The sequence below is a fragment of the Podarcis cretensis genome (assembly GCF_951804945.1).
Source record: "Podarcis cretensis genome assembly, chromosome: 6".
Taxonomy (NCBI): Eukaryota; Metazoa; Chordata; class Lepidosauria; order Squamata; family Lacertidae; genus Podarcis; species Podarcis cretensis.
In genome coordinates, this window is record NC_137175.1 from 97,534,191 (window position 1) to 97,560,130 (window position 25,940).

General features: G+C 42.3%; 1 protein-coding gene across 3 annotated transcripts in view; it reads left to right on the forward strand.

The window, feature by feature from the left end:
- The window catches only part of COP1 (COP1 E3 ubiquitin ligase), a 121,034-nt gene that overhangs the window by 24,020 nt on the left and 71,074 nt on the right, over window positions 1–25,940 (forward strand). For 2 of the 3 annotated variants that reach the window (XM_079981352.1, XM_079981354.1), the window contains exons 7-12: window positions 4,719–4,778; window positions 6,321–6,397; window positions 7,621–7,678; window positions 10,906–11,020; window positions 12,763–12,898; window positions 25,792–25,935. In XM_079981352.1, the coding sequence (XP_079837478.1) occupies window positions 4,719–4,778; window positions 6,321–6,397; window positions 7,621–7,678; window positions 10,906–11,020; window positions 12,763–12,898; window positions 25,792–25,935 (590 nt within the window). The remainder of the gene's footprint in view (window positions 1–4,718; window positions 4,779–6,320; window positions 6,398–7,620; window positions 7,679–10,905; window positions 11,021–12,762; window positions 12,899–25,791; window positions 25,936–25,940) is intronic. The other variant, XM_079981353.1, reaches the window with a different exon arrangement.

A 25,940-nucleotide genomic window follows, 5' to 3' on the forward strand; every position in this document is an offset into this window, starting at 1 on the left:
TAGTGGGTCCTACCAGTTGTGAAGCTACCCCTCTTGATGTCCTAGACAAGCTGGTGATGTGTCACTTAATCCAGGGTTTTTTCAATTGTAGATTCAGGTCTCATAGGAAGAGATGCTATTTGGGATGTTCACATCATCCTAGGTTTTTCTGCTTCAAGATTTCATAGGCATTTAAGTAGGCAGTGTGCCCGCCCCCCCCCCATTTGAAAATGAAGAAAAACTATCATCCAGTGTTTGATTTTGCATATTGAAACCATCTGGGTACAGGTGTTCACAGCACCTTTCATTTTCTAATAATGAAATAGTCTTCCCAAACTGGTGCCCCAGATATTTTGAATTATGGCTGTCACCATCCTCGACCATTAGCCATGCTGGCTTAGTTTGATGGGCATAGTAGTCAAAAACATCTGGAAAGAACTAGGTTAGAATTAGGTAATAGAGAGTGATCTCTGGCTTGGAATCTTGGTCCGAGATTGCAACAGTGTTTACTGAAGAAGTAAACACTGCAAAACCTTCTTGAAAACTAAGTATCTTAGAATCATAGAATCATAGAATCATAGAGTTGGAAGAGACCACAAGGGCCATCGAGTCCAACCCCCTGCCAAGCAGGAAACACCATCAGAGCACTCCTGACATATGGTTGTCAAGCCTCTGCTTAAAGACCTCCAAAGAAGGAGACTCCACCACACTCCTTGGCAGCAAATTCCACTGTCAAACAGCTCTTACTGTCAGAAAGTTCTTCCTAATGTTTAGGTGGAATCTTCTTGCTCCGTGTCCGCTTCTCTGGAGCAGCAGAAAACAACCTTTCTCCCTCCTCTATGTGACATCCTTTTATATATTTGAACATGGCTATCATATCACCCCTTAACCTCCTCTTCTCCAGGCTAAACATGCCCAGCTCCCTTAGCCGTTCTTCATAAGGCATCGTTTCCAGGCCTTTGACCATTTTGGTTGCCCTCCTCTGGACACGTTCCAGTTTGTCAGTGTCCTTCTTGAACTGTGGTGCCCAGAACTGGACACAGTACTCCAGGTGAGGTCTGACCAGAGCAGAATACAGTGGCACTATTACTTCCCTTGATCTAGATGCTATACTCCTATTGATGCAGCCCAGAATTGCATTGGCTTTTTTAGCTGCCGCGTCACACTGTTGGCTCATGTCAAGTTTGTGGTCAACCAAGACTCCTAGATCCAAGACTCCTAGATCTTGTTGGTGATACTTCTAAATTCTGGGCAAGAGTGTCAGGGGTAATTTCTGGTTTGTTTTTTTCAGTGTGCCAAACTGAGTCAGGTTTTTCTTTTCTAATTCCCTGGTGAGTGGTCCTTTGGTAAAGAAGTTACCACTTTGTTTTATTCTATCCAGAACCCTGCAAATGTAACATTACTTTCTAAACCACTGCGTGGCCTGTTTCATATTGCTGGAGCACTTCCTTCCTTCTTCATGTGTATCTGTATTATAAACACAGGATCTGGAATTGTGATACAGTTAGGAATTGTATGCTATACTTTGTGGGGTTGGATGGTACATGATGCGTCTTCAAACATCCTTTTGTGAACGATGCTAATGGATGATCAGTTGTAACATTCCAGTGTGGCATGAAGCATTGTGTGAGTGTGGTAAACATATCCTACGAATAATGAAGAGGGTCACACTTATCTCTCATGCTGGTAGTTTGGTGCTGAAGCTGATAATAAAACCTGGAGATTTTATTGTGTTGAAGGCGACTATTGACACTCTGCCCTGTAAGTGTCAAGGGCAACTCTCAGCAGCCACATTTTTGTAAAGATCTTTCTGTGACAAAAGTAGTAATCTAACGGCCATTGATTGAGATTTGCCATTAAAACTGGCTAGCTGCTGGAGTGAGAGTGCTGCTTGCTTGTAAACGTTTGCAGGTGCAATTAAAATCTCTGACCACAAAATCTTTGCTGCATCACAAGAAAGTTCTCTGTCTGTCTGCCTCTCTCTTTCTCTCTGTAGGCGGCAGCGGGGTGTGTGTGTGACTCCAAAAGCTGTAAGAGCAACTCTGGAAATAGTATAATGTGATTCCTTTTTTCAAGATGAAGCTGTTTTGTTTTTGTTTTTAGTCAAAGTGCCCCAATTTTGAAATATTCCTGGCTGATAAGGAACCTGCTCAATCCTTTGTCCTTCTCCTGACAGCTAACTAATGAAAGGAGGAAATGGGTCTGTGTAGGGGGCTTGGAAATGGGGGGCGAGCAGGAAACCTCAATCTGGCTCCAGCGCTTGTTGCTTTTTCTCTTGCAGCTTTGGTCTTTAATCCTATTAAAAGGGTCTGGCTTATTGGACACTAAAAAGGGAGAGCCCATTACATGCAGCAAAAACAAGGGAAGGGAAAACCACTCAAGGGAGTTTTGCAGCCTAAAGAAGAGACTCCCTTTCCTTCTTGCATGCCTCCCAGGAGGACCCTTCCTGCCATTCCATCATCTCTACCTTCCTGCAAAGACCTGCAAAGGGAAAAAAAGCAAAGCAGCCACCAATCTCTGCGATCTCTGCACATACAGAGTTTTGCATGCATTGGCAGGCTCTCTTCCTCCCCAAGCTGTTTCGGAGGCACATCACAGTTAGCAAAAAAAGCAGAGCAAGGGTGGGGGGGGGCACACAAGGCAGGCAGACAAAGAGGGGAGGCTCAATGTCAGTAGGGAATTGGACGGACCCTTCCCATTGGGGATGTGCTGACAGCACACACACACACACACACACACACATATATATTAAATGATATTTATTAAAGTTTAACAATTAAAACATACACAAACAAAAAACAAAAAGAAACAAGTATAATTTCCATCCTTATTTTCTTAAACTACTTTCCCCGACCTCCTCACACCACCCCTTCTGTATTCTAATTTCGTAATCTAATCAGCAAATCCCTTCCCTTACTTCCCGTATTTTTTAATAATTTTATTCTTTTTCCATAATCAACACCCCTGAAAACCACATAATTTTTAAACCCATGTCAATTCTAGCCTTCATTAATTTTATAATATTTATCAAGATAGTCTTTAAATTTATTCCAATCTTCTTCCACTGTCTCTTTCTCCTGGTCTCGGATTCTGCCAGTCATCTCTGCCAGTCCCATGTAGTCTGTCTTCATCTGCCATTCTTCCAGAGTGGGTAGATCTGGTGTCTTCCAATACTTTGCAATGAGTATCCTTGCTGCTGTTGTAGCATACATAAAAAACCTTCTATCCTTCTTTAGCACCACATGGCTAACCATACCCAGGAGAAAGCACACATATATATCCCAAGAACGAAAATGGGGGTGGGGTGTCAGGATGGGTTAAGAAGGGGGAAGAGGGTAAGGCAGGGCAGGTCCCACAGATCTGAGGAGCCGGCCAGGGTAATGAGGGAGAGAAAGCAAATGAGAAGGAGACCAAAGAGGACTGAAGGAAGGTTGAAGGTGTAGGGGAAACTCAGAGAGGCTACTGTATTTGAAGTATGGGAGGGGGGGATTAGAATGCCACAAGGAAGAAGCTTCTTTTGGGGGATGCGGGAGTAGAGGTGTAAGGAGAGGGAGAGAACTGAATGAGGCAGGGAGCAACAAAGAGGCAGAGGACTAGGGACAACTTGGAGACCTGTTTTCTTGGGGAGAGTGGGCTGTCCCATAGATGGAAAAGTGGTTGGTGGAAAGAGAGATGGGGGAATTCCTCAATGCAAAGGTCCTTCTTTTGGGGATGTGGGGGGAGGGGATGTTCCCATCATTGTGAAGAACTTGGGACATAATGGATGCAGGGAGATGATGAGGCAAAGAAAGCTAGGACTTCTCTGCCAGGACAAAAAATGGTGGAAGGAGGAGAGGCAAGGCAGAAACGCCTTAAAGGGCCAGCAAGAAGAGAGGGAGAGGGAATGGAGAATGGGAGGATCACTTCAAATACGAGACAAACTGCATCCCATATTAAATCAATACAGATCTTAGCATTTTACTTTCAAATACAAGACGATTCCGCATTTTAAGGGATGGGTGGCAGCCCTAGTCACAGTTGAATCTTACGTATCATGGCTACTCTACAGTATGGGTTGATACCACTATTCAAGTATCTGGTGGTGTCTAGATAACTCCTCCCCTTCTCTACTAGTAATTAGTCTGTTTTGATTTTTATTAAGTGGATTTAGTGGACCCTGGATGTGACATATTTTGATATAAGCTAGTTGTTTGATATAATGCCTAATTGTATTTTAGCTGCTCCTTTCAAAAGATTTGAAATTCCCAATGTTAACATCGATGCATTGCCAATTCCCAAATAAACAGAATGTTTATTACTAGGCAAATTAAATTCAGCTTGGTTCAAGTTGAATTATTTTACTTGTTTCCGAAGGATTTTTTGCCTATTTGCTATTATCTTACAGGCTATAGCAATACAAGTGCTGGGTGGGTTATCAGTGACTTTCTAATTATGTGAAGCATAATTGCTTTTAAAATCACTTTAAGAACCTTGGATGTTAAGAGTACCACATATTAACGTTTAGTAATGTTGGGCCCCTTTATTACTGAAGCTATGCAACATAATGTTCTTGCCTGTGACATTTTTGTTTGTTTATATAATGCACATTACTTTGTGCACAGTGACTACCTGAGATGAGTATTTTTTCCTAACCCATTTGCACTTCCTTCTCTTTAAGGAAAATGATTTATTTTATGCTAGTGTCAGTGTTTCCAGTACAAATTGGCTTAGATTTTGCTTATCCCTTTTTTCATCCACAGCAACTGGAGCAGATCCAGAAGGAACTGAGTGTTCTGGAAGAAGATATCAAACGAGTGGAGGTGAGGCACCGAGCCATTGTTGCAACTTGAGCAGTTTTTCATTTCCATTAAACTGTCTGCATCGCTGTGAGCTGCTGTGTTAAGTTTATGGCAGTTACTTCAGTAATGATGAAAATGAACAGATTAAGCTTTCTGGTTAATTTGTTCACTTGAATGCTTGAGTTTCTGCTTGATGAGAGGGCATTTCAAATATATGTATACCTTCAGTGTATTCAGAATTTATTTCTCTGTGTGTAGCTTTCTGTGTGCTTCAGCTTGTGAGGTATTGGGAGTTGCATCATAATCCTAGATGGCTCAAAAGAAATAATTATTATTCACTTCAGACTCTGATTCTAAACCTCTGCTGCCTTGTGGGATATCTTCGGGAGAAGAAAAAGCCAAGGAGTAACCTACACAAATTCAGAGTGAACTTCCTAAGACAGTTGGGTGGCACCTTGTATGCCAAGCTGGTGCCACATGTGTTACTTCGTTTTTCTTTGGCCCACATCAGCAAGGCTGAGAAGGGGGTCTTGTTGTCTGGGCAACCCAGGACCTCCATACACACTTGCCCAGGTTTGAGCCCCAGACAGGTCACTTCAGTGCTGCTAAAACAGCATTTCAACCCCATTGTCTCTCGAGACACCAACAACAAGAACTTCCCTTCATCCCATAAAATGATAGTGCCAGAAAGAAACATTCAAGTAGATAGGAATCTATCTATCCAACTGGCAACATTCAAGTAGATAGGAATAGTGATCTCGCCCCTTCTGTTTACTTTGTCCCTCTCTTTTTCTGGAATAAGAGCCCCGTTTTGAAAGTTATTGCAATGATGTGGCAGTTCCTGATCCCATGTGGTTGCAGCATGTAACCACTGAGGGTAACCATGGGGGCTCTTTGTTGGAAATACATGTTTGATTAGCAGTGCCCACATATTGCTTATATTTACATAAGTAATGAAACTATGTAAGACTACAGGGAACTGTCTCCTATTCTGTTGCAGATATGAATGAAGGAAGGCATTCTGTCCACAAAAAATAATAATAACCTTTTATCCATAGTTTTAGTTTTGGACTTGGCAGTTTGACCCTGCCAGTTTAAGAGTTTTGTTTGCCTATTCAGGTAGGCTTCACCTATATTGAGAAGCTAATTTAGAAATGCTGGGATGAACTTGCTATTTATTCAAATGCATCATCCTATGTCAGAGCTCCTGTCTCACCATTAAGCTTATAAAAGTGTTTGGACATTTTGAGAGATAGCAGCTGACTTTCTCCATCTGGGCTGATATTAAGAGGCTCAGATGGAAGCTATTGGTCCTAATTGTACCAGCCTGCTCTTGGAATAAAGCACTTTGATGATAAGCTCAGTGTGGCTTAGCTGCTTTAGCACCATAAAAAGAGAAAATAGCATTAGCTACTCCAGAAAATGCTAGGAATGTTCTATGAAACTAGCTGAGTTGAAATGAAAATAATGAGTTAAGGAATATCTTCCTAAAGGTGCTTGCTGTTAGTGGGGGTGTAAATCTATCTTTGTATAATTACTGTGCTGCATCTGGTTATATTGCAGGAAATGAGTGGCTTGTATTCACCAGTCAGTGAGGACAGCACTGTGCCTCAGTTTGAGGCTCCCTCACCTTCCCACAGGTACTACTCTGTTGTTTGCTGACATGTCTGGTATAGAACACACTTCATAAAACGAAAACAAAACTTGCTCCACCCTCATCTTCCCCCCTTCCCTCCTTCCCTTGCCATAGTCTACCCTCATCTGCTTTACTAATGTTTCTGTCTTTTTGGAAGGAAATACAGTTTGTATAGAAGTAATGGGAATGGATTACGTCCTATGGGGATAGGAAATATTTTGCAGCCCAAGATTTTGATTCCCTTTGGAGCAACTGTCTAGAGCTCGCTTTGTGCTTCTCCCCCAAATTTTGGGGCTAGTACATTTTGCCAGGAATTTGAATCGTCCAGGAGGAAGAAAAAAATCTTGGGAGACACTTTTTTGCAGTCCAACAAATTACCCAAACGTATACTTGCCCAAAGGGAAAACTCTCCCTCTTATATCACCATGGAACAAGAAATGTCTTCGGGCCTCTGTTGTTCCCACCTTGAAGAGAAGATCCTTGTCACTAGTAATCAGAGTCCCGAAACCTACATTTAGCTTCCAATGGGAAAACACCCAAACTCACTCCAGCAAATTTACCAGTGAAGCAGCCCCAGTTGAACACAATTCTAATAATCAGTAAGCACTTTCAGAAAGTCAACTAGATAACAAAACTGCCCCTCCTTCCTACCTTAACCACACCTTTTCTGCCAATGAAGACCAGCATTTTGATTAAAGATCACACTTCATTGATTAGAAGAATAGAAGAATGGTGAAAGGAAGTAGAAATCCATATGATTTCCATACAAAGTGGATGGTGTGGTAGGGGAGGCATGCTCAAGCAAGGCAGAATGGGGAGTGCGGTGCAAGGGAAGGTGTGTGGTACAGCGAACTGCAATAAAATCAGCAACAAAGTCAACCTCTTATGTCTGGCAAGGTGTAATACTACCTCCCTTTAAATGCCTTAAGATTTGCTTTCCTGGCAGCTTCACGTTACTGTGATGATAGCTTGTAGTGAGCTTTAAGCCCCAGTTGCAAGGCACATGGTTGCTCTTTAAGTGTGAGGAGATGCACTGGAATGCCATTTACTAGCTTCTAGAAAGATAGAAGAGTAGAGAAGGTAGAAGGTTGAGTGGAGATGTTCCCTGATGACAAATGGTGACACTGTGACTTTTTGGGCTACTTAAGTTGCACATTGGGGGAAATGTATATGACTTGCACTATATATTTTAACCCCTTATGTAGGTTATTTTCTTTATTTTTTCAGTAGCATTATTGATTCTACAGAATACAGCCAACCTCCTGGATTTAGCAGTACTTCCCAGGTAAGAAAATAACCTTGGCATGTACGAAGACGGGGAAGTTGACCTCGGACAGCTCAGTCTGGGAGGGTGATACGGATGTTGTTAAATATTTACGGTGAAGACGCAAAACTAGTTTGTAGGTTAAATTCAGAGCATTTAAAGTTTTCAAATATGCTGATCAGGATATAATGCTAAACCATAGTTACAAGAATAAGCCTAGTCTCTTCCTAGACTTACACAGTTCTCCCCTCCTCTGATGCAGCTAAAAGGAGAAGTTAATTTTTGATTAGCTACAGCTTGCTGTGCTGTCCAAGACAGTCTTAAATATGGCAAGTGAAAGCATACAGATTTCAAACCATACTTTTTGAAGCTGGTTTGTTTTCCTTATCCATAGTTACAATTAACCATAGTTTATCTATTTTGGCGGGACGCGAGTGGCGCTGTGGGTAAAACCTCAGCGCCTAGGACTTGCTGATCGCATGGTCGGCGGTTTGAATCCCCGCGGCGGGGTGCGCTCCAGTCATTCGGTCCCAGCTCCTGCCAACCTAGCAGTTCGAAAGCACCCCCGGGTGCAAGTAGATAAATAGGGACCGCTTACCAGCAGGAAGGTAAACGGCGTTCCGTGTGCTGCGCTGGCTCGCCAGATGCAGCTTGTCACGCTGGCCACGTGACCTGCGGACAGTGCTGGCTCCCAGCCTATAGAGTGAGATGAGCACACAACCCTAGAGTCTGTCAAGACTGGCCCATACGGGCAGGGGTACCTTTACCTATACCTATCTATTTTGGCACTCTTCAAATTTGTTTACCCTGGGGGGCAGAGTGTATATATTTTGTCCCGAGGAGCAAATAGATTTGGGGATATTTTCATTGTGAAAACAGTGCATTGGGGAAGGTTTTGCTTACCACTTATCTAGTGCCCTAATCTTCATTCAATCTGGGTTTCCCTATGGACCCTTCAGATCATCACCAATCACAGATAACAATGGCTCTCAAAGTGAACCATTCACAGTGGGATCAGGTGTTAAACAGGGCTGTGTTATTGCCCCAACTCCATTCATTATTTTCATTGCTATGATCCTACACTTTGTCGAAGGGAAACTCCCCACCAGAGTAGAAATCATATATCGAACAGATGGAAAGCTCTTCAACCTGAGCAGGCTGAAAGCAAAGAGTAAGGTTACCGTTACTTCCGTCATAGAGCTTCAGTATGCTGATGACAACGTAGTGTGCACACACTCAGAGGGATCTCCAAACCATCCTAAATATCTTTTCAGAAGCTTACAAAAAGAACCGCCGACCTTCTGATCGGCAAGTCCTAGGCTCAGTGGTTTAACTTATAAATGCCATCTCCAACTCCTCAAAAGATTCCATCAATGGTGTCTCCGAAACATTTTACACATCACTTGGGAAGACAGGCAAGCTAATATCAGTGTACTGAAAGAAGCAAAAATCACCAGTGTTGAAGCAATGATTCTTCAACATCAACATCGTTGGACTGGTCATGTTGTGCGGATGCCTGAAGATCATCTTCCAAAGTAACTACTCTATTCCAAACTTAAAAATGGAAAGCGTAATGCTGGTGGTCAACAAAAGAGGTTTAAAGACTGTCTCAAGGCAAATCTTAAAAAATGTAGTATAAACACTCACAACTGGGAAACACTGGCCTGCGAGCGCTCCAGTTGAAGAACAGCCTTTACCAAAGGTGTCATTGGCTTTGAAGACACTCAAACTCAGGACTCAAGGGAGAAATGTGCTAAGAGGAAGGCACGCTTTGCAAATCCACACCGTGATCAACCTCCGCCCGGAAACCAATGTCCCCACTGTGGAATGATGTGTGGATCCAGAATTGGCCTCCACAGTCACTTACGGACTCATTGTTAAAATCGTGTTTATGGAAGACAATCTTACTCGGCTATGAGTGACCGCCAAAGAAGATGAATCTTCATCCAGTCTGGGTTTCTCTATTGACCCTTCAGATACTTGCAAGAGATATGTATATTTCCTACATTGTATTTAGCTCGGCCCTAATGAAGTTTTTCTGAATACTTCCTGCTGTATTCTGAATACAACTACTTGAGATGGCATGGTAAGCAAGAGAGTGAACAGATCATTGAAGAAAACAGGCTGTGTGATGTGAAGCAGCTTGATTTCATCAAAGATGTATCATGGCAGATTGATCATTTAGTAAGAGAGCAGGTTCTTAGTTTTGTTGTAATACAAAGGTACATTGTACAATACTATCATGCAAGAGATGGCAGCTGCAGTCTTCTGGTTCACTTAGAGTTCAGTGTTGCTTTGACTTTTGAACAAACTACACCTAGCAATCTTTTTGGAGGTGTGTTCAATTTTTGTGTGACATCAGCTTGTTTTAACACTATATCCTTAATGGGTCAAAGGGGTGGATTGATTTTATTTGGAAGTGGTCCTGGAACCCATACCGTAGTACAGATAGAACGGATTGAGGTTTGTTCTAAATGGGCACACCTAGACCAAATTCCATATAAATCAAAGTGGAACTTACTCATCCATCATTCTTATTAGCTTTTTGATGTTAGTACAGTGGTACCTCGGGTTAAGTACTTAATTCGTTCTGGAGGTCCGTACTTAAGCTGAAACTGTTCTTAACCTGAAGCACCACTTTAGCTAATGGAGCCTCCTGCTGCTGCCGCGCCGCCGGAGCCCGATTTCTGTTCTTATCCTAAAGCAAAGTTCTTAACCTGAAGCACTATTTCTAGGCTAGCGGAGTGTGTAACCTGAAGCGTATGTAACCTGTATTGTAGTTCCGTAAGTTGCCTTTGGGGGAAAGGGAGCTCAAGAAGTATTTTCTTGGTCATTTGTTTCCTTGAAAGTGATTAGTGTAAAGACATTCCATTCCCTCCCCTCAACTTGGAGAGCTGGGTGTCATTTCTTTTGTAGTGGTATGACAAGAAATTAGAGAAGTTGCTGTTGTATCATCTGTTCACCGGAATACTGTGATCTTTGATTTGTGTGATATTTCTCTTACAAATCTTATGCCTGAGGCATAAATATAGATCTCTTGTAATTATTACCTTCATATCAAAAGGATTATAGGTAAAAGACATCCCATGTGGACCACTGACAAAATCAGAAGCAAATACAGATGTTAACCCTTATTTTGATTCTTAGCATATCTGAAATGTATATCTACTGTTTATTCGTTGAGCAGTAGAATCTGCCAAAGGAGTTGCTTCTGAATACAGCCTTTCTCCTCCCCCTCCTTCTTTCAGGCTAAGAAGCAGCCTTGGTATAACAGTACGCTAGCATCAAGGAGGAAGAGGCTTACAGCCCATTTTGAAGATCTGGAGCAATGCTACTTTTCCACCAGGATGACTCGAGTATCAGGTAGAATACCTGTTAGCTACTGAATAGGGTACTTGACTGTGTCTTTACCATACATCCAATTACCTGTATTCTCCTGTCCAGCATGGCAATTTGCCACTCACCAAGGTTGATTTCTCTAGGCGACCAAGATAATTGACACCCACGGCCATAATATTGATTTGTTTCTTCTTTGTAGTTTTGTCTGCCCTCCAATTCCTTATTACAGTGAACCCTCAGGTAACGTAACTTTCGGGTTGCGAATGCGGCAAACCTGGAAGTATATACTTCCAGGTTTCGCCGCATGCGCAGAAGCAGTGCTTCTAGATGCGGACTTTTTGGGGTACATACGGACCTCCGGAACGAATTAAGTTCGTATCCAGAGGGTCCACTGTAATTCTCTCCATTGGTTCATATTATTGCCCTCCACCCTGTCAACCAGATACAAAGCTTTGTCTTTATTTAATTCGTCCCTGCTTTGCCCCCAAAATTCAGTCTGACTTACTGTACAGTACAGCAGACTTCTCTCAGTCCCCACCCACAATTACTTCAGCATAAACCTCTAGTCTTCTCTTTCCTTGACTATCGCAGCTTTTCATTATGATTGGTTGTTTTTTTATAATAATAATAATAATAATAATAATAATAATAATAATAATAATAATAAATTTATTATTCATACCCCGCCCATCTGGCTGGGCCTCCCCAGCCACTCTGGGCGGCTTCCATAGAAACCAAAAATACAGTAAAATATCACACGTTAAAAACTTCCCTGAACAGGGCTGCCTTAAGATGTCTTCTGAATGTCAGGTAGTTGTTTATCTCTTTGACATCTGCTGGAAGGGCGTTCCACAGGGCGGGTGCCACCACCGAGAAGGCCCTCTGCCTGGTTCCCTGTAGCTTTGCTTCTCGCAATGAGGGAACCGCCAGAAGGCCCTCAGCGCTGGACCTCAGCGTCCGGGCAGAACGATGGGGGTGGAGACGCTCCTTCAGGTATACTGGACCGAGGCCGTTTTATATGTATATTTTATAACCTACTATGAACCATCCTGAGAAACCATATGGTAGAATAAATGTTTAAAAACATTCAAAAATAGTATATTAATTGCCTTCTCTTGTGCCACCTCAGTCTCCTTACCTATGTCTATATCTAAAACTTCACTGCCCACAGCATTCACCTCTTTGGCTCCTCTTTTAAATTCCCTACATAGATCCCTGTCCCTGTCTGCAATCAGCATAGATTAGTTTTCTTTAACTTCAGAGTTCTTTGTGGCCTTTCCTACTCTGTTTTCATCTGTCCCTGTATTCATGTCTGTCCTGGGAAGTGGTGTATAAATTAGGGTGACAACTTTTTTGTGGGGGTGCTGTAGGGCACCCTGTCATCTGCCCTGCACCACCAATAAGGCTTTCCTTTTCCTCCCTTCCTAAAATGAGACAGGAAGGGTGCAGGTGGAAGAACTTGCTGCCATTGCTGAACCAACAGCGAAAGTAGTATCTGCTTAGGCTGTGATTCCATCTGGAAAGGGTGGGCCTGGCCTCATGCACTAATAATATCCAGGTTAGACTGCTGTAATGTGATTTGTGTGTACCTGCTTTTTTGAAGACTATTCAGAAACTGATGTAGAATTTGGCTGTCAGAATGTTAGTGTGGTTAAGGATGTCAGAACATGTGTCACTGAATAATGTACCAGTTGCACTAATTGCTGATGCTCCTGGCTGTTCTACCATCTAAAAATCCTATCCCCCCCCCCCTCCTACCTTTGTAGATGACAGCAGAACCTCAAGCCAGTTGGATGAATTTCAGGAGTGTCTATCCAAGTTCACTCGCTACAATTCTGTCCGACCCCTCGCAACACTGTCGTACGCTAGTGACCTCTACAATGGATCCAGCATAGTATCCAGGTAATAAACGTAATGTTGTTGAAATTCTAGAAATTCTACAAAATGGGACTTCATAGGGTCAGGCAAAGTTCTTCCTTTACTTGAAGGTCTATCTTTGCCCTCAATATTTTGCCTGCATGAAAGCTGCCCACAATTTCTCCTTCTTGGTTTCCTTCTTAAGCTTGGTAAATCAATGAGTGGGCTTGAAATTAAATTTGCCAAATGAGGCACTAGCATTGCAGCAGGAACTTGCTGTGAGTAGAATAGTTTGGAACGTAACCAATGAGAAGTATGCTGTATGTTTGAATTGAGTTGGGAGGTCAGTGGATATAGGAAGAAACTTGAATATTTGGAGATATTCAAGAATGTTTTTGTGTATTAAAGACATCCAAATAGTTTAAAATGCTGAAATCTTAAAGATGCCATCTCCTCTAATTCCAATCTACCTAGCAAGAATATAAATATATATATATAGTTGGTTCAACACATGTTTAACCTGCAGTCAGAAACAGACAGAATTGGCCTGTAGGGTACTCCAGCTTTTTTTAAACAGCTCACTGTTTTTTCCCTTTCTTTCCTGTTATGCTGTAAGTAGAACATTTCCATTAGAATGTCAACTTTATTTTAGAAGAGTAAATTGGCAAAGCTTGAAGCTGAGTATCTTGGGAGAGCTTTTCTCTCTCCATAACGTTCTGAACACCTTGCAGTTGAATTCTTTTAAGATGCTAAATTAGGCATTAGGAAGTAATATGATCAACTTCAGTAATAGCTCTGTCTTGGAGGATTCAAAATGCTGAACCAAACACGCTGTTAAAACAAATGAGTATAACTTTCTGATGAGGTGTAAATGTAGACATGATGAAGTTACATTGATAAGAAAATGGTTTAATGCCAACTAAATTGTTTTTTGTTAAATCCATAATTTGTCAGTAAGTCGCAGAACCATTTTATGTTGGTTTTTCAATCAAATAAATTAGCAATTCCTAGTGTAGAAATTCACAAAGATAGGAAACATCATAAAAGAAATTGGAAGAATGAAAAACGATTGAAAGAGCTTGCCTGTCATAAATTTTTGAAGGACATCTTTTTTTAAAAAAATGCTGTGGTGTCCATTACTTAGATATCAAAAACATGTTTGAGAACACTAAATGGACATACTAATTAAAATTTAAAAAATATCTAGTTTGGTTATATTCTTTACTGCCTGTGCACCTCCTGTCTGGAAATTGTCCAAAAGTTAGACTATATATATAGTATTTCCCATCCAAAATAATATTTAAAATATGACATGTTTATAACAGAATATGACCGAATAGTTGGATAGAAAACTAAATAGAAAATAAAATTAAAAGGGCACATAGGAAATGAAACAGGTTACATTTGGGACGATAAGTCAGCATGATGCTGACTGACAACTCCCATCATCCCTGACCATTTGCTGTGCTGGTTGGGATGGATGCCAGCAGTTTTTTGCAGGCAAGTCACTGCTGGCCACTGTCTGTTCTGCCACCTTCTTTGGGTCAGACTATAAAAGGCCTCATACTACCTAGAAAAGCTCTGCTGGTTGACCCGGTGGGGATGTGATGGAAGCAGCAAAAGTACGTCTTCTTGGCCACCTTCACTGTCACTATAAATAGGCTCAATAATGAGCACCCATAATTTTGCTTACATTTACCTGGAGTTTTTCTCTGCATGTGCTCTAGCTGTCTCCCCTGTCTCGTTCATTGCCCTCAGCTCTGCTCTACACCAAGGAGCCAGCGAGGCTCTGTCAAGTGGGAAAGGGTACTCGGGCAAGTGTGTCAATGGCCTGGGCCATCTGTATATTCCACAGATCAGGCAGTGTTTCAGCAGGAACCCCAGTCATATTGGATGGGACAATTCCCTAGAATCATGTGGAAACCAGCTGGATCCTTGAGCCTCTGAGGGTTCACCATCCTAATAGGTCCCCTACCTCTGCAGAGGGGGAAAGCTGCTGGACACCTAAAACTCCTCAGGAGGCGAGCCAACCATGATAAAAGACTGGTGTTAATATCCTTCCACTCTCAGATCACTCTCTTCCTGCCCGGTTGAGAAAACCAGATCCAGGGTGTGGCCTCCCATGTGGCCAGTGACATGTTGAGACAGCCCCATTTTTGTCATGGCTGCCATGAAACCTTCAGCTCCCACAGCATAGATGTCTGGAAGCCTTCAAGACCACTTCCAAGACCACCTCTGTCAGCTTAGTCAGCAAGACTGCTGGGCAGTGTGGTGGGTGGTAAACCAGCAGACTCCTTAATATGTCCTGATTCCCCAATGCCAGGTACATTCACTCTAGATTCCCACTCAAGCAGGCAGGAAGCTTGGAGAGAGAGATGGAATACAGCCCCACCCCCACCCTCAAGACTGATGCTGCACTGAGGACCCAGGTAGGCACAGCTGAATAAGACCAAACCCACTCTGTTTACCCATCCACAGTGCTATTTTTCTAGAAAAAGAGATGCCGGAACTGAATTCCAGTAAGTTCTGGCGGAAAAAAGGTCCCACCAACCCATGTCTCAGTAATACATACCAGGTCGGCCTCCTCATCCACAATCAAGTCATGAATGAGAGAGATATTATGTAAAAGCAACCAGCGTTCTCAGGCCTGAGGGCTGGCTAACAGGGCAGTCACAATTCCTCTGGCTAGAGATGGGGCTGGCATGTGGCACAACCACAAACCGTGTCACGTTGTGACCAAAAAGGGACTAAGAAACTCAGTAAATTAACAGAAAGCACCAGTATTGCAAGTGAATCTTTATACATGCATACATACATAATTTTATTTGTATGCTGCCTTTCCATAGTTAAAACCATGCTCAAGACAGCTTACAGCATAAAAAATTACATAATTACAAACATAACAAAGTAGTCATAAACAGTAAATAAAACATCAAAAAGTACACAGCCAGATCGAACAGTTTTCACATAAATCATATTAAGATCTAAAATAACGATACAAAAAATTAATATCAATAACAACAACAACCCCCCCACAACAAAACATTCTAAACAATACTCCATCCCAATAGTCTGTTCAGCAGCCTCACTTTTGGTAGCTGGAGTCAGTCAGGGTCCTGCCCTCTCAGGCCAGGTGGGAAAAAGCCTGCAAGGCAGGGATGAGGTCTTCCAGGACTCTCAAGAAGGCTTGCACTAGCATGTTCTCCCATTTTTATTTTGAGATCAGAAGATGCATTTGAGAGGAGGTACTATTTCCTATGGAAAAGCTAAATCATAAGGCTCTTTTCTCTTCCCTGCTAAGTTCTGACTACTTCCAGTTTCCCCTATCTGCTGTTATTGCTTTGCTGCTATGATTTTCTTCTGATTACTGCATAGGATTTGGAGTTGCATTGGTCACCCCAGCCAATTTGGAACGATGGAGTAAATGGGGTAACATCTGTTACATGCTGCTTTTACTGGCAGCAAACACTTTCAATCCCTTTCAAATAAATTGCAAGAAGAGGCAGGATGCTATTTAATGCTTCTTAAAATATTCCCAAAACATGTCTTCACCTTTTGTATCAGATCTCACAAGAAGTATAAAAACAATATATCATTTAATTAATAGCTGTAGTTTACCAGCCCACAAGGTGGCAACCTCTGTTTGCTTTGGAATCAGCATTGTATCGTTTGGAATATGAGTTCCGTATCTCGCCTCTCGGTAGAAATTTCATGCAGATCCATAGCACTTTGGCTCAACAAAGGAACATTTGAGGCATTCTTTCTTTCTGAATTTACTCTATGACCATCTTAGCAAATGTTGATATTAAATAAAGATCAACAATGGGTTTTTTTAAAAAATCAATAGAAATGTGCTTCAGGTTTACCTAAAGGTAAAGGACCCCTGACAGTTGTCCAGTTGGAGACGACTCACCGCTGACCTTCTGATCGGCAAGCCCAAGAGGCTCAGTGGTTTAGACTACAGCGCCACCCGCGTCCTCAGGTTTACCTAGAATAATATAAAATCAATATAAAATGTGGTGAACACCTTGTATATAAATAGTGTTGGGGGGGAATTGGTCTTTAAAGCTATTTCACACATTACATTTTTGTTGTTGTGTGGATAAAAGTATCTGTCTGTACCAAACATGTGTATTGTATAGATGGGTCAGGGACCAGAAATTGGCTGAGAGTTCTCACAAGGTGCATTTATGGTGGCACACACACTTACTATGTCATATATGTAAAATAACTTTTGAACATAAGAGTCTGCACATACAATTTTGGCCTACTGATAACTGAGCACATTGGCAGTCTTCAGAAATTTGATAAATGAGTAAAAATGTCAGCTTATTTGGATTCTGGTCTACAGTTAATGCAGCTAAACAACTTCTAATGTTTTCCCCATGGTGAAAGTCAGTGCTAAGACATATAAAAGATGAATAAAGAATCTGCAATGTTTGAATGACAATGATTTTTAGGAATTTATTTAAATAATTGAAGTAGAGATGTGCAAGGGTATGGCAGAATTAAATTCTTTCTAAAATTTCACTGGTAACTGATAGAACAGGTCTATAACTGGTCTACTGTGATGTCCTTTGATACTAGCAAGTTGTATTTATTGAGAGTGGTTAAGAATATTCTCAGTAGCTGTTAATATGTGTGGCACAGGAGGTCAAAAGTGTGTGTTTAGGTTGGAGTAATGTAGCCTACAAAGAAGGATAAAAACTCATTGCAAAGTTTTACAGTGATTTTCAATAAGTGCTTGGCCTCTTCAACTGTACACATGGTTACTTTTGTGTAGGCAGAATGTTAGGTTGGCCTAAAGACCACATGACAAAACTTTATTTCAGAGGTGCTCAGAAAACCACAACCTCATTAGTGAGCTATAGGGAAAGAAAGGACATGGCACCCCATCAGCGCATGTTTCTCAGTCTCATGGTTTCCCCCTTTTCTTTGCTATGCTTTCAACATTAAGAACTGATTGCTTAAGCGGTGATTGAGGTGCATGTTTTGATGGGATATGGCACCACCACCTTTCTGAAACTAAGCAGGTCTGGGTCTGCTCAGTGGTTAGACAGGAGGACTGTTGGAGAACTCTGTGTGTGCCATCTTGAGTTCCATAATGAGGGGGGAAATATAGAATGTTAAAATTACAACATCATATCGGCACATTTTCTGTCTCCACGGTACTGGGAAAGGGTTCCATGTGGGAATAAGGAAGATACGATAGCAGCCTCTTGCCATAGTACTCAATCATAGACTATGTCATGAACCTTTTTTCTCTCACTTCTGATTTTAACTTCTTTATAATAGGGTAGAAGATGCATGAGAGAAATCCATATCTCCTCTTGTACTGCTTTCTTCAGGCTTACTTTACTGTGCTTGGCTTGTGACTGGTACAGATTTCCTTGTTTCCATACTTCATTCATTGTCACTAGAAGTTAGAAAGTTAAGGGTTAAATTATGGAAAATACCTAAAATGCTTGAACTCTTCTTATATTCCTTTCCCCCAGTATTCTTCCTGTGAAGAGAATCTACCTACCTCTGCTAGCAGTTAGGGCGAGTTCAGAAGTTAGAGCAAGCTTTAATTGTTTAAATTGATTCTGCTTATTTTGTTAAAATATCAATTAGTTTGATAAAAGTACAGTTGGTGTGCTTTGATCCAAGGGAATTCTGAATTAACGGTAGTGTCTTACCCTATATCTTTGCCTTTGATGCTCTGTATTTGGTTGATGGAGGTAGCTAATAATTGGGCGGGCTGTTCTATGGTCAGTTATCCTGGTGATAAAAGTGGGGCACTAATACTAAATTAGCTAATCATCTGTCATATGATCTCTAGGGCAGAGGTGAGGAACCTCAAGCCTGTGGACCAGGCTTGGTCTGTCAAGCCAATTTGGGGAGGCAAGAGAGTTCATTGGAAATTAAATATGACACTCTGGATTCTCAAATGTGGGTAGTCCCCACCCACCTGTCAGAGTTGTCCTGCGGTGCCAAATAACTCTAGGGCCGTGGTTTTCAACCAGCGTGCCGTGGCACCCTGGGGTGACTTGAATGATGGTCAGAAGTGCCTTGAGCAGTACCAGCCCCCATTCCTCCTTCTTTCCCTCCCTCAGATGAAAACAAAACTCAGCCGGTAACTCCCTACTCGGAACAGACAAATAAGATGTGCTTCTCTACTTTTTCATGTATCTCTGTGCTATGTGATGTTGGTTGTCTTTGAAAGAGTGCTGCTTGAGTGTGCGCCTCTCTAGCCCATCTCTATGATCCCAGCTGCTGAGGGGAGGCCTGAGTCACTGCCAGTTGGGGCTGCTTAGGAATCGTGTTTCAGGGTTTTTTTATTGGATGCCACCTTACAAAAAGAACATTGAGCAGGGCGATGAATGACTCATAAGTTTTTAAATGCCTTTTCAAATCTGTACTGCTTAAATTTTAATCCTTCATAAAAGGATAGGCAAAACCACTAAATGACAAAACAGCCCAAGTTTTTACCAAGTACTGAGGAGTCCCCACTTGTGAACTACTGGCACACATGCTCCCACTTACACACCCACTGAAAGTGGCACACAAAAGGGGCAGGGGCAGAACAAGGGAATCCCCACGTGGTAGCCCGGAATGGAACTCCAAAGTAAGTGGGGATTCCCTTGTATCCCGCAGGGGAGCCGCAGAAAGAATGTGGTTGGTCAAAGGAGCCATGAGCTCAAAAAGGTTGAAAACCTCTGCTCTAGGGGATGCCAGGGTGTAAAGATGGGTATGGACTCTCCTGAGGAGCCGGCAGGAAGGTCCCTTCCAACTATGATTCTGTGACCCAAAGGCACAGCATTATTTCTTTAATGTAATAAAAGTGGATTTGGGTGTCAGGTATTTCAGTTCAGATTTCTAATTGATTTCAATATCTTAGTTTGAAATACATGTTTTGCCAGAGCTGTCTTGAAGCATAGCTAGAAGAATACCCTGAAATAACTGTCCTTGGGCCAGAATAAGAGAGACGTTTGAGGTTTAGTAAGAGCACACTGACTTGACTGTGATAGCACAAAGGTCTACTAAGGACAGGGGTGGGAAACCTGTGGCCCAGGCACCATCAACTCCAGCCAGCATGGTTGGGCATGATAAGAGTTGTAGTTTAACAACATTAGGAGGGTCACAAGTAGGCCTGGACGATGTATCAATACATTGCCTGAAACCGGTTTAAAGTTAAAATTGCGAGAGTGATTTCAGAATTGCAGAGCAGGCAATGTATTGTGAATCCCTACTCGCCCCTGGCTGCAGCCAGCGCTGCATGCTTTAATCTGGAGACCCCAGCCAGGCCACTTGATGTTTGCCCACTCGCTCCCTCCGCAGGCCAGCCGCCGGCCTTATAAGTCTGGCAGCACCTTCATTTCTTTCCCTGGCCACGTGAGTGTCAGTGGGCTGCTCTCTTCCTTGCACCAAACGCTGAGCGGAACGGAGCCGCCTCCTGTGCCTTGCGTGATACTCTGGAGGGTGGTTCCTGGTAGCTGCCATTTGCACAGCGAAAGGCTATTGCCAAGGCAAGCCACAACTGCTGGCTCCTGGGAGGCCGGCGGTGCCTCAGGGCTCCGCAGTGTTATGCCATGTGGCATCTTGGCTGGTGCGCCCCACCTGGGGCAGTGCCGCCTGCCCAGCCTTGCCAGGAAGTCACAGAAGCTGATCATGGTGATGCTGATCATATGCATGGCTGACAACTGCCTGCTTCTTTCCCACCTTCTTTCCCCCTTTCTGACATTGTAATATTTTGGGATATCACGACGTTTAGCTGGTGATATATTATAATGTTGGGAAGCAGCTACTGCCCAGCCGTAGTCAAAGGTTCCTCAACACTGACCTAGTCCTAGACCAGTGTTTCCCAACCTTGGGCCTCCAGATGTTTTTGGCCTACAACTCCCATCATCCCTAGCTAGCAAGACCAGTGGTCAGGGATGATGGGAATTGTAGTTCAAAAACAGCTGGAGGCCCAAGGTTGGGAAACACTGTCCTAGACTATAAAGGTCTAAACACTGTGTGTTGACCTGTTTGGAGAAAGAGGGACAAGATCCTGGCAACCTCAGATCTTTAGCTGTTAGCCAAACTTTGTGGACACTGCTTATTTTGTGGACACTGCTTACAGGGTCTGTTCACCCAGGCTTGCCAGTGCTTAGGTGTGAATGGTACTGCTTTGATGACAAAATGGTTCATGCTCAGAGAATGAGTTTTCTGTTAGTATGTAGATGCTGGCAGTTATGTGCAGTGCTGTGTTCAGTGGCAGTTCATTGTGAAGCCCTTCTAGACGGTGCCAACTTTATGGGACCTGGCCATTAATGTAGGCTTCAGTTGGTAGGACTACACCTTGCCTCCATTCCAGGGTTGTTGTTTGTTGTTGTTTAGTCGTTTAGTCGTGTCCGACTCTTCGTGACCCCATGGACCAGAGAACGCCAGGCACTCCTGTCCTCCACTGCCCCCCGCAGCTTGGTCAGACTCATGCTGGTAACCTCGAAAACAAGCCACTCCAGTATCCCTGCCAAGAAAACTCCATGGACAAAGACAACAGGCATTCCAGAGTATTGTCTAGAAAATACAATGGCCCTAAAGCATGCTCACACTTCAAAGTATAACATAAAATTAACAGAACTGGCTTGACAATTCTTAAGAGTGTTTGTAATGTCTTCTTGAATTGTTTTCTGGTATTTTGCATCTTGATTGTCAAAACAATAGTCTCATTATAGATTTCCCTGGCATTGCTTATAATGGTTCTATGATGAATTAAAAAATAGCTTTATTGTGTATGCTTGAGAGATTTTTAATTTTTAGGGATAAAATTTGCATACTTTGAATTCAGGAAGTTAATAAATGTAAGCCACTAAGCCTCCAGTGGGACCTCTTTTATTTAGCTTTAGCTGATAATTTTTAGCCCCTGATATTTAGGAGATGCCATCTCCCATTAAAGCTGTTAAAGCTTCAAAGAAATCTCCATCTGCAGATAATTAAATGATTTTTTAAACATTTAATCTTAATTTGTAGCCTGTTTAAAAGTATATATCAAGATACTACAGATGTTCATTTGGAGGAGGCATCTTTTTCATCTCCAAGAAGCAATATGGTCCTTGTATAATGCATGAACTTTGGCTTGCTAATTTGCAAAACAAACTTTTTGGACTGTAAGTACCACAGTGCTGTGTTCTTAAAAAAAAGAAAAAAAGCTCCCAGGCAATCCAATTTTCTACCAGGAAGATTTAAAATTCTGTGCCCCATATAAATGATGCAGATTTATCAAGCTTGCCCAGTTGCTAACTTTGCATTTGCTCTTCAGTTTTTGCCCTTTATTCATAACTTGTTCTGGTCGTACTAATTGTGGGAGGGGCAGAAGCCTCATTCCTAACCAACAAAACTATTATTTTGCCATTTCTGTTACTTCAGCATACAGTGGTACCTCGGGTTACATACGCTTCAGGTTACATACTCCGCTAACCCAGAAATAGTACCTCGGGTTAAGAACTTTGCTTCAAGATGAGAACAGAAATCGTACGGCAGCGGCGGGAGGCCCCATTAGCTAAAGTGGTGCTTCAGGTTAAGAACAGTTTCAGGTTAAGAACGGACCTCCGGAACGAATTAAGTACTTAACCCGAGGTACCACTGTATATTTTCTACATCCTCTCTGTCTCTGCAGTGGTAAGGACCAAACAAGGTTAAACAAAATAAAGGCTGGTGAGATTCTCAGAAAACTGCCTGTTAGGTTTAGTATCAAGTTCTGTGCTTTTTGTCCTCATAGAATTGCCACATACCTACACGTCACATATCCTGACAGTTGCGGAACCACCAAGATAACTGTAACTGTTTAAGTGGCAGAGCATCGTGTGCCAACTGTTAGTGGCATCAGTCAGCAAACAGTCTTTCATCTCTGAAACTATGCAAGGGCTGAAGCTGGCATGTCAAGGGTTCTTATGTCTGAGCCAGCCCACAATATGTCTCATGCTTTCTCCAATGTATTGTTTTATGCAAAACAGGTTGTGCAGGTAGAGTTTCCTTCAGGGCATTATGCAGTTATGAATGGACCTAAACTGCTACCTTTAATTCTCTTCTATTTATATATAGAGGCAGAATAACTGGGACTTTGAGTAGCTCCCCCATTTTAAAATAAGCTACTGTGTGTGCATACTCTCTTCTACTCAGGAGATGAATATTGGCAAGGCAGTTCTTTATCTCTTTGTTGACTTTACCTCTGCAGTGTCTCTGACTCTCAGGCTTCTGACCTTCAAGCAAACAGTGTCATTGGTTAATATGCACACTATTTATATTCTTAGAAATAATTTTAGATAGCCCATTAAGTTTTGTGGGCACATCATTAAATGCTAATTTTAGTATTGACAAGTTATATCTTCTTAGGGAGTGAAAATACAGAGCATGGAATATAACTATTCAAAGCTTACATGTCTAACAGTAGCAAAATCTCCTCAGGTAAGAGAGGATTTTCAGTTCTAATAACATGGACCTTTACCAGACATGGTAATATTTCTCTTTCAGCAGCAGAAGGCTGAGGGTATAAATTGAATCCAAGTAGATGAATAGCTGACATCAGTTTAGTTATGCCATAGCACAATCCACAGGGCAAGAAACAGTAGCTGACACAGCAGTTCAATTAAGATTGTGGTACAAATAAATCCATTGTGGTAGAATAGGCTCCTGGTTGTAAAACCCTTTCAGAGTAAGTTGACAAGGAGAAACACTGCGAGGCGATCAAGTGCACTGCAAAATGCAATTCTGCTAGGAAGCTTCTACAAATTAATCCTGAAAGCATACCTCTCTCCCCTTTAATTTTTCCCTGATCAGCATTGAACTGTAATCATTGTTATTTCTCTGAGGCATTAATCTGTACCTCACAAATGGCACCATTCATCTTCAAGATCAGAACTTGGAGAACAAGTGTTTCTGTTGCGATTGGCACCCCAGGCTTGTAGCTAAGTAACCAAGACTGGATGGCTATTTTCCCCACTTCAGAGTAATTTGGTTCAGTGGAACGTTGTGTAGCCACAAGGATGCTTTCTCAACTCATGATGGAGAATGACCATTAAAGACCTGTACGTTTGCAGAGATTCAATATGTTGTCTCATCCACTCAATCTGCTGGAGCCTGTTTTCGCATGTAGGGGAAGTCCCTGACTCAGTAAGGATTTGAGACCCATTGGCTCTCCTCACCTGGTTTAGCCAGCCAGTCAAAGCTGTTTCCTGGGGTGTGGCCGCTGTCACATGCTGACAGCTTCTAGGAGCCACAGGTGAGAGCTGAGTGCAGGGTGGGGACCAAAGGTGGGCAAAGTACCCCAGAAGGAGCATGACACGCCCTCCATCAGAGGTACTATCCCTCCCTTAACACCCCCCCCCCCAAATAAATACAGTGCTATTCTGTGCATTAACCGTAGTCGAACTAGACATTACAATAAACTCACAGCTGCCCCCAAGGAAAAAAGCTTCCCTTTGTAGAGTTTTCCTCTTCCCTTCCATAACTTGTCTCATGTTATGAAATCAAAACACTCCAGTGTTAGCTGCTCCTCGTTCCTGACTGCCAATAGCATGGAGCAGGACAGTGTGGGATGTTGTTACCAGAACGTTAGACAAGTCCTAAGAGATATTACAAGGGGGAAAGGGGGAAACTAGATGTAGAATATGTCCTTATTGAGAGGCATGTGTTTATGGAAATATCCTATTTGGCCTTCATGCTACACAAAATACAACTATTTTAAGAAGGTCTTGCTTTTTGAAAAGCACTTGCAGGTTTGGATGTCGTGTGCTTTGGTGCAATTTGGTGCAATTGCTTTGGTGCAATTGATTTTACAGTGGTGCCCCGCAAGACGAATGCCTCGCAAGACGAAAAACCCGCTGGACGAAAGGGTTTTCCGTTTTTCGAGGCGCTTCGCAAGACGAATTTCCCTATGGGCTTGCTTCACGATTTTTTTCGCTTTTTTCTCCCTTTTTCTAAGCCGCTAATAGCCGCTAATAGCGCTAATCCACTAAGCCGTTAATAGTTTTGCTTCGCAAGACGAAAAAACTGCTAGACGAAGAGAATCACGGAACGGATTATTTTCGTCTTGCGAGGCACCACTGTACCTCTCTGGCTAAAGTGTAGAATCTACCCAAGTTGCTCCTTTTTTTCTTTCCATATGTTAACATTTAGCTCTTCCAGCTTAAAAGTGGCATTCTCTGCGTGGAGGGTGGGGGGTGAGGAGTGGTACTTGGACTATTAATTGTAAAAGAAATCCATTGACAGCTGCCCTGCAGCATATTTATTCAAACACCACAGGTCAAATCCTCCCCTGTACTTTCACAGTGTGAGCTGTCAGCTTTGACATTTGGGTATTTGTTAATGTGGAAGGTAAAAAGGAATTGGAGAAAAACGGGGGGGGGGGGGGGGACACTGGAGCATCTGCATAAAGCTCTCCAGCTGCAGGAGAACTATTGCGGAACCACACAGAGTGGGAGAAGTCAGCATTTCAGAAAGAGTCATTGGCTAGATGAAGGCAGTCATTCCCTGGCATGGCTTAACCTGGTCAGGTCAGTGCCAGATTCTCCAGCAACCACTGTCCACCTCCTATGGTGTCATTTTATATAATGCTGAAGAGTAGACAAAGTCAGAACAACATTGCCTTTTCCTACACCATCCCCCCCCCCATTTTTTTTTTTTTTTACTCATAACATCTTCTTGTTTATTTCTCCATTGGTTAAACGTCCTTCAACATTTTTAATTAAGTGTATTTACATTTAGGGAGGGGTTTGCTAGTTAATGGTATAGGTGAGAGGAGGTTTCCGCAAACATAGGAGATATAAGGTTTGTTGTCTTTTTAAATAATGCCAATGTTGAAAGTTTTTCATTGTTCTGATAAATTTAAATAAAATAATAATAATAATAAGCTAGGAATATGCTTTGTTTGGTTTGTGTCTTACGCTTTTCTTTCTGGTTGCATTTTTGTTTCTTAGTATTGAGTTTGATCGAGACTGTGACTATTTTGCTATTGCTGGGGTGACAAAGAAGATTAAAGTCTATGAATATGGCACAGTCATCCAGGATGCAGTTGATATTCACTATCCTGAGAATGAAATGACCTGTAATTCCAAAATCAGGTATG